At 38.0% G+C, this 9,609-nt stretch overlaps 1 protein-coding gene across 1 annotated transcript in view; it reads left to right on the top strand.

The window, feature by feature from the left end:
• Window positions 1–254: 254 nt before the first annotated feature.
• LOC148948762 (solute carrier organic anion transporter family member 74D-like) overlaps window positions 255–9,609 on the top strand; it is a 101,191-nt gene continuing 91,836 nt past the window's right edge. The window contains exon 1 of the mRNA XM_089094658.1: window positions 255–656. Coding sequence (XP_088950784.1) covers window positions 368–656 — 289 coding nt within the window. The 5' untranslated portion in view covers window positions 255–367. The remainder of the gene's footprint in view (window positions 657–9,609) is intronic.

A 9,609-nucleotide genomic window follows, 5' to 3' on the forward strand; every position in this document is an offset into this window, starting at 1 on the left:
CAGCAGAGATAAAGAACGTTTTGACGCACATCGTGTTTTATGAAGCCAGATAATTGTGTAGGCTACAGTAATTCAGGAAACACGGTAAATTAAAGTAGATAAAAATCTATATGTGTCATTCATGAGTATATTCACCTGAAGAGGTTAATTATTTTGTTGGAAAGAGATTTAAAGTTGTTGATGCAAAACGAAGTGCTGAAATAATGCCACAAGGTTCATTAGACTAACTGAATTGAACACTAGAGTATTTTTTACAGATCGGGAACACGGGCTATTTGCCAAATCAGTTTCATTTTTGGAGTAAAACCATCGAAGACTTGACAGAAAAGCAGTGAGTAATCATGCAATTCTAAGGCGGCAGAGCATCATGGATAACAAAGGATACAGTGGTAGTTGTGATGGACTATCGGCTACGCGAAAAGCAGATTGTGTCAAACAGGTTCAGGTGGAAAAAAATTATGAAAGTGAGCCCTATAATCGATATTTGTGTGGCATTGGAGGTTTTTACCCAAAATGCCTACAACGTTTTGCCACACGAAAAGTGTATGTTTTGATTTACAGTCTCCTTGGACTAGTCCAGGCCATGTACTTTGCATATTTCGTCGCAGTTTCAACCACCATTGAAAGACAATTTAAGCTTAGAAGTCAAATTACAGGTATATTAGTTTCTTGTTGTCCTTATTTTCAGGTAATCTGGCAAAGAAAACTGAAATAAATGCAAGCTGTTCCTAATCAAAATAGATTGGGGCTTCCAAGCATCCTCCCCTGTATGCACAAAAGTGGAGTGACAAGAGCATGACAGTTTTAATTACAAGACGGTCATTGAAGACGTTTCACCTTGGTTAGAGACTCTTCTCATCCGAAAAGGAAACTTGAAACCATCCTTGAACTGAGGCAAAAACAAATGCAATCGATGGCGATGGGTATATACACTGCATAACTTTCATCCGAAATAGGTACTCTAGCGTGAAGTGCCATTGTTAAAATTGGGATTTTTGTTTTAAGGGGGGGGGGTGGTGATGGTGGTAAATCTGTTTTAGGGACTGAAATTTCCGAATTTCATGTAAAGTTGCATTTTAACATTTTTTTTAGTGTCTTTTAATAGGTAGGATGGTGTCATGGCCTTTACTATCCATCCCCCTTTAAATGGTATTCTCTGTTCTAGTTAGTTAGTTGTTCAAATCAAGATGAACCTCCAAGTATATTAAATATTTAAAAAAACAAGTTTTTTTTTATCTGAAAGTAAGGAGCAACATCAAAACTCAAAACGAACAGAGATTATTTCTTATGTGAAATGGTTGCACCCCTCCTCAATACCTTGATCTTTACGCTAAAGCTTGTAGCACTTCTATAAAAGCTTCCTATTCGAATTAAAAGGCCCTTGTGTTTCAGAAGCCGTTGTTATAGAATTGGGACAATCAGTCAAACTTTAAAACAGTCAAATATATATATATATATATATATATATATATATATATATATATATATATATATATATATATATATATATATATATATATATATATATATATATATATATATATATATATATATATATATATATATATATATATATATATATATATATATATATATATATATATATATATATATATATGGTACTGTTCTATTAGCTGCAACCCACGCGATATATTGTATCGGGAAGATGCTTAAGAAACTAGTCAAATGGGTTTCTTTCAATAGAGAATTGGATTGCAAACTGTGGTTTGTCACTGCGTTTACAATATTTAGACTTTCGTTTTTTTTTGGGGGGGGGGGTTAGGGGGAAAAAGGTACTTAGGTTAGGTTACGTATTTAATATATGGTTTTTGCTTCAAACTTTGACTTTGTCGTAAATATATGCTTTCAGGAAAAGTTAACTATTTGATGAAAGCAAAACTTATCTTGAACTTGCGTGATCAAAATTGTCCTCTCGCTAACCCGGAACAAGAATCACTTTTTAGGCGAAATTTAAGATTTGTTAGGAGATATTGCACAGTGTGCACCCGATTATTGTAGAAGTAAAACTTATGTTGGTTGAAAAGATGCCTTGTTCTAGGCAGCGGTGTTGCTTCAGGATTTATTGTTTGCTCTCATCATGAAAAGAATGTATTGCGTATCTCAAAATTTGCGGTTTTTGATACATTTTTTTTTAGGTAAAAATATTATTTGAATAGGAGTATATAAGTTAAATGATTCTACTGTTTTCTGTTCTGGTCTTAGGCGCCAGTGAGTTTACTCTTAGGCAAGTAACTTTTGATTTGACATTTAATCGGTACCTGGTTCTTTTTAAGTGTCCATATCCTCTGAAGACATATCTTCTCTCTAGTTCTTCATCGGGATGGATATAATGCTGTAAAATCACTGTAGAACTTGGTTAGTGAATGATCCAGAATGATAAGTTTTGCCAAAGCAGGACTTCAGCATCAGTCAGATACCAACCGCCCTGTTGGATGAAGTCAAATTGTTGCAATTTTAGAGGTATCCAAGTGCTTGGCGATTGCGGGCTCATTTGGTGCCCTTCTGCGTGGAATAGAACCCCAGGGCAGCGTCTCCGTCGTTTGGATAATGTGCATCGGTTTCAACTTCCGTATTCTGAAATTGACGATTAAAATATTTTTCAGATTGTGTCAGCACTAGTTACCTCAGTTGTTATGGCCTTGACAAGCTAACTAACATGCACTGAAGTCAATTAAAAGCAGAAAGTGCACAAAAACCCGATGAAGAGGGAGGGTCAAAACAGGAGACTCTCTTTTCAGGCCGTTCCTTTTAAATTCAAGGGTGAGACCCCAGTTTTTAATTTTTGTAGAAAACTGGGAAAATCTACGTGTGGAATAATACCCTTAAACCTATTAAACTCAACAATTATTTAGTAGTCGAATTTATTTTCCTTCGTTTGAATTGTCCTAAAAAAAGAGATAAGAAAAATGACTTATTACAATCGGCCATCTGTTTCATTGTCTAATGGAAATTCACTACCATTGTAGCCTTGAAAACTGAAAAAGAAAATTTAAGATTCTCAACCTTCCTTTAAAGTTAAAATCCTACTAACTTCGCGCGAAATAAAGCCCAGGCGAGGCAAAAATTACTGGGCCAAGGGGATCTATGAATTCCGATGTCAAATCAAACTCTGTAAATGCAGCCTAACAAAAACACGATAAGAACAAGTAGCGCATGGCCTTTGCAAACGTACTGCTAGAACAACGCTATAAAAGGAAGTAAACCACAATGAAAACATGACGATGAAGAGCGAACCATAGCCCATAGTAACCGAAAGTTTTAAAATGCGTTTTTGAAAAACTGTCTAATGAAAAAAATTGTCATTTGTTCCCAATTCAGGAATGGTAACTACTATTTCCATAAGTCTTAATAGTAAAATTTTATTTTGAAAACAAATTTACAGAAATTTTTAAGAAGAGCCTAAAATCCATCGAAAATGGCATCGAACCGATATAAAAAGTGCACCATTAAATTTTTTTCTCGAAAGTCTTCTTCTGGATACTTAAAACATTTGTCTTCTCTTTTTTTTGCCGCTAACGGAGCACTGGAATATCGTAGAGTTATTTGAGGACTCATTTAAAAGCCAATTTTTATGTTTAATCACTTTTTACAAATTTGACTATATGACCACCCATATGACACCCAAACCGTATGACACATATGACCATATGACACCCAAAAATGCAATTTTGGTTTCATTTACGGAATAGAAAGGCTGGGAAGAATGAAAGGGTACTATCATAATATCCATAGGTGAAAACCATAATCCTGCTAAAAACTAAGCCTTCGTAAGTTTTTTAGGAGTTAAAATCGTGTCGTAGAAGTTATTGATTCGATGGCTGTTAAACATAAAAGACAGAATATACAGTATCGACAGAGGCAATACTATACTCTCGATTAAAAATACATGACACAGATTTAAAATACACAACACTCATACTTCGCCTTCGCGCACGCGCGATTCGGCATGGTCCAGAAATAAGTAGGCGAGCCCAATAAATAAGTAGATTGGAAGTAGAAACGGTTTCAAATATAAGTAGAATATAAGTAGTTTATACATAAATTGTTTGAAGAATTCGGATAAGAAATTAGACTTTTCGAGACTTACATTAGGCTATTCTCTGATTAACTACTTTAATTTTAAAACCGGCACAAGTATAGAAAGGGATAATATAGGATAAAATAATTACTAGCTAAGCCAAATGTGATCGGACCAAAATACACTTCAAACGCTTCCAGCCGTAAAGGCGGAATTCACTTTATGACGCTGCTTCAAATTTCAAATCTAAAGGGGATACATTCATCTGCCTTAGCATTCTGAAGCTGTCGCTTTGGCTTCAACCCGCTTCAAACGCTTTTTAAGTGAATCGTCAACGACCATGTGGGTGTGGACGCCTGATTGTTTTAGTTCGCACTTCGTTTGAAGAGTGGTGCAAACGGTGACACAGGCTAGCCGATTGCGCTTTTCTGTTTTGATCGATTTTAAGAGACTGAAGAGTCTTTCCACTACGGTATTTGAAAATGGCTAGCAGAAGAAAAATTTTACCGCTTTCAAAACATTTTCGAACTTCTTCCGCCTAGTAGGCGTTTTTATACTTGCAACATATTTCCAGAACGAATCTGGGTCAACACTTTCACATTCCATGTCAGCTGGGGAGCGAAGTAAAGCCAATTCTCGCCACTCTCTTTCAATGCTTGCTTTGTTCCATTAAGGAAGGGCAAAGGGTATGAAAAAAGGTAACAGGGTTTTAGCTTGTCCAAAAAGAGCGAAAGACGGATTCACAAGCTCAACAAACTTGTATATTTCACCCTCAAACGGGAATATTTTGTGAATTTGTGTTATTGCTTCTTTGTAGAATTCTCTGGCCATACTCTTGACTTTTTCGCTGCTTTCTGCGAACTGGGGATTAGACATCAAATCCAAAAGGCGACTTTCGGCGTTCAAACCACGATACACCTGGTCAAGCTTAAGGTAATTGTCTTCGCTGACCACGTCTACATCCTTGATGTTTTTTTGGTTCCGAAGGTAGGAATCAGCAAGGAAGTTCATGCGGAATGTCTTCACTACAGATTCTACTTCTTTTCCAACTTGAAAAATGGGCGCCTCCCTCTGGAAAACGTATTGAATTCGTTGAATATTCCAAGAGCATATATGGAGTTTGCATATTCACAAACTCCATCAGTACCCTCTGATATGGATTCCTTAGCGTCAATAAAACCTGGTTGTTACCATGCGACGGGTCTTCGGCTGCTAATTCCGTCCAGTAAAGTGCCAAGGCGTCCCATTACTCCAACAGGCCTCTTACAGTTTGTTGACAAGAGAGCCATCGTGTAGGAGCGAGAGCAACAAACTTTCTTTCAGGAACCTGGGTGAATATTTGAAATTGTTTGTATGCATGTATTCGCTTGGCGCTGTGCCTAAAATGGGAAGTTACAGTTCGACAAAGATCCTCAAGTCCTTTAGGTAGCTTTTTGCAGGCATATTGAGCACACAAATGTGAAAGATGGCTCGGGGACTTCACTATCACGACCCAAGAATGCTTGGCTGTGATGAGTGTTGACAAACTGTGGCAACAGCCCATCATAGAGTTAGTTGTGTCGGCACAAAAGCCGACCCATTTCCGTAAGTCAACGCCTTCATTTTCCAGCGCTTGCAAACATTGGCTTAGTTTTTCAAATACTCCATCTGCAGTACTGCCTGGACAAGAGAATATATCAAGCATATCAACATTCGTCTCAAACCACAATCAGCAAAAGTGACGCAAATCGCCAGCTGTTTCTCAGCAGACACGTCCGTGGTTTCATCCACAATTATAGAAAAGCAATACTGTTTCAACATGCCCACTAGGTCTTCCCTGAAGTGTGGACCAAGTACCTGACGCACCACATTGGTCACTTTCTGTTTGCCCACAGCAAGCCTACTCAGTAGGACTGGCCCTGGTAGTTACTTTGCTAACTTTGTGAGGCCGTCACATAGGCTGTAAGGCAAATCATACTCCACTAGAAAGAATGCAATTTTACTTTCAATCTCCAACGAACGATCTTCAACTGATTTGTCCTGGAAGTGAGATGTTATAGATAGCATAGGTTGTGTTGAGTTCCAGGCTTTCTCACTAGCAAGGTGCGCTGACTTTGTGGCATGCTTCCGCAAGGCTGCCTTTCCCTGAGAGCATCTTAAATCTTTCTTGCAGCAAATACAGTGGGCCATATCTGGAACCAACATACCAGCAGTATTTCTAACTTGTCTAATCCAACTGCTGATTTATGTACTACTCTCTCACTGCTTTCGGTGCTTCTGATCATAGTTCTTGCTGTTTGCCTTTGAGCTGACCGAGTTTTTCAAGCTTTTTAAGTTCTTCTCTGAGTCAGTGCAGTACTCACTGCTATCATCTGAAGAATCTCCCATGCTTGGTCTTTTAATAAAGAAAAAAGAACGTAAATCTAACAGATGAGTTACATTTTCAAAAGGTTTGAGCATACGATTATTGACATACATTGATTATCTGTCAATTTTTTTATTTTTTTTTTTTACACAAAGACTTTTAGTTTATTTAAGCTCACTCCAGTATTTATTTTAATTTGGACCTTCAATATTCCTTAAGTGTGCTCTAAGAATTTACCCAAATTTCAATAAAATTAGTAAATCTTCAAAGCCCTCTTTACAAGGTCAGCAGAGATATGCTAATTTTTATAAGAGTCCAGTACAAATTCGATGAACTTAAGGAATTTTAAATTTAAAAAACCGATAATCTTGAGTTAGAATTAGGTGAAGAACATTAAATAATAAAACATCTGGAAACAGTATCTTGACGAGGGTTTGCCCACTTGGTATCTTGGTGTAAAATGAGTGCCCGGTGCTGGGCAGTGCCGGGTCGGGGTTTACAGCTGGTGATACATGAAAATTCTGTGATACAGCCATTTTTTCATGAAACTCTGCCGGCACCGGCGAGCGCCAGCCGTTGCCAGGGAGTAGGAGACGCCTCGTCTCCTGATTTGCATTCGACTAACGTCCAAGAACATTATATCTTTATTTTGTTTTAAGCTTTCGGTGTTGGGGAAAGACTTAAATTTTTTTCAGGTTTTGAAAAACAATTAATCAGTCCTCTGCATGGTCGTACACAAAAATTTTATTTGAGGGGGGGAGTACTAAAAAAACCTCCTTTAGTGAGTTGTCTCTAAAGTAACTCCACTCCAGACCAAGTAACGATGCAAACAGCACCAATACTCTCAAGTTCCATTAGAAACGCCTTCAGAAATGCTATAACAAGAATGGAGCCCTTTTCACCCAGGATAAAAACATTTTGGCCATAAAACCCAGTCAAACACGCTATACTGACATTCAGAAATAACCTATGAAAGTTCACAAAAACTCGATTTTTTGAAAAATTTTTGAAACTTGAGAAACGCTTAGTTCAACATCCTATTTAAGCGAAAAGTTTCAAATAGAAAAAACGAGGAAAGGGTTAGTACAAATATAATTAAATAAAATTTATCATAGGCAGCGCAATCGCGCTGCCTGAGTAAAGAACGATGTTGGCACAATGTATTATTTCTTTTCTCTCTTTAGACCAGGGCACTTCGTATCGAAGGAATTGTCGTTGAAACTTGGAAAAGGGCTTATTCGATAGGAAATTGCAATGGCTAGTGCCCTTTTTAATAGTCGAAAGTAATTGAAAGTCAACTAACACCCCTTCCACGCCCACCATTTCCCCAAACACATCAAATAAAAATTTGGAGATGGCCATTTTGTTCAACGTAGTTGATTTCCCAATAGAAATTATGTTTTTTAGGAGGATACTCCCCCACAGCCCTCGGGGCAAGGGTTGTAAGTTACGCCCTCGGGGCATATACGGTTTTTATAGAAAGCATTGTCGTAGAAACTTCTAAAAGGTCTCATTCGATTGTAAATTCAAAGAAATAGTGCCCTTTTTAATAGTTGAAAGTAATTGGAGGGCAACTAACCCCCCTCTCACACCCACCATTTGCCCGAACACATCCAATCAAAATTTTGAGATAGCCACTTTGTTTAACGTAGTTAAAAGTTCTGGAAATTAGATCTTTGAGGATGACAACCCCCCCCATCCTCAGGGGAAGGGTTGTAAGTTATGGCCTGGGGGCATATAAGGTTTTTTTATAGAAAGTGTTGTCGTAGAAGCTTCAAAAAGGGCTCATTTGATTGGAAATTGGAATGGAGAGTGCCCTTTTTAATAGTCGAAAGTGATTGGAAGGCAACTAACACCCCTTCCACGCCCGCCATTTCCCCAAACACATCCAATCAAAATTTTGAGATAACCATTTTGTTCAGCGGATTTGATTTCCAGATAGAAATTATGTTTTTGACTAGGACACTCCCCCACAGTCCTCAGGGCAAGGGTTGTAAGTTATGGCCTGGGGGCATATAAGGTTTTTTTTATAGAAAGCGTTGTCGTAGAAGCTTCAAAAAGGGCTCATTTGATTGGAAATTGAAATGGAGAGTGCCCTTTTTAATAGTCCAAAGTGATTGGAAGGCAAACTAACACCCCTTCCACGCCCGCCATTTCCCAAAACACATCCAATCAAAATTTTGAGATAACCATTTTGTTCAGCGTAGTTGATTTCCAGATAGAAATTATGTTTTTGACTAGGAAACTCCCCCACAGCCTTCAGGGCAAGGGTTGTAAGTTATGCCCTGGGGGCATATAAGGTTTTTATAGAAAGCTTGGTCGTAAAAACTTCAAAAAGGGCTCATTGGATTTGAAATTCAAAGGGCTAGTGCCCTTTTTAATAGTCGAAAGTGATTGGACTGCAACTAACCCCCTCTTACGCCCACCTTTTCCCCAAACGCATACGATCAAAATTTTGAGATAGCCATTTAGTTCAATGAACTTGAAAATTCAGTAAATTATGTCTTTGGGGATGACAACCCCACCAACTCCCTCAGGACCATGGTTGTACATTTAGCCCTGGGGGCATGTAAGGTTTTTTTTATAGAAAGCGTTGTCGCAGAAACTTGAAAAAGGGCTCATTTTATTGGAATTTGGAATGGCTAGTGCCCTTTTTAACAGTAAAAATTGATCGGCAGGAAGCTAAAACCCCTTCCGAGCCCATAATTTATCCAAATACACCTGATCAAATTTTCGATATAGCCATTTTGTTCAAAGTAGTTGAAAGGTCCGGAAATTATATCTTTGAGTATGACACTCTCCCCACAGCCCTGGGGGCATATATGGTTTTTTTTATAGAAAGCATTGTCGTAGAAACTTCAAAAAGGGCTCATTTGATTGGAAACTGAAATGGCTAGTGCCCTTTTTTATAGTCGAAAGTGATTGGAGGGCAACTAACACCCCTCTCAATAGAAAGGCATATTTACATACGAAATGTACAAGATTACAGCCAATCAGAGACCTACAACCCCTCTACGAACAAGATTACGCCTCTTTCTAGACCAATCAGAGATGTTTCTAAGCCTATTGAATACTGGGGGAAGGGTGACGCAACATGTTCACTGAATACGAGCATGACAATGGTATTGATCCAGGGACTTAGAAATGACATCACTTGATTTCTAGGAATTATGTGGGACTCTAAAGAGATAGAAATTCTATTTTAATAAGACTTCATTTTCTTTAG

The sequence above is a fragment of the Artemia sp. Qi Xiang Cuo genome, chromosome 9 (assembly GCF_049724085.1).
Source record: "Artemia sp. Qi Xiang Cuo chromosome 9, ASM4972408v1, whole genome shotgun sequence".
Classification (NCBI taxonomy): Eukaryota; Metazoa; Arthropoda; class Branchiopoda; order Anostraca; family Artemiidae; genus Artemia; species Artemia sp. Qi Xiang Cuo.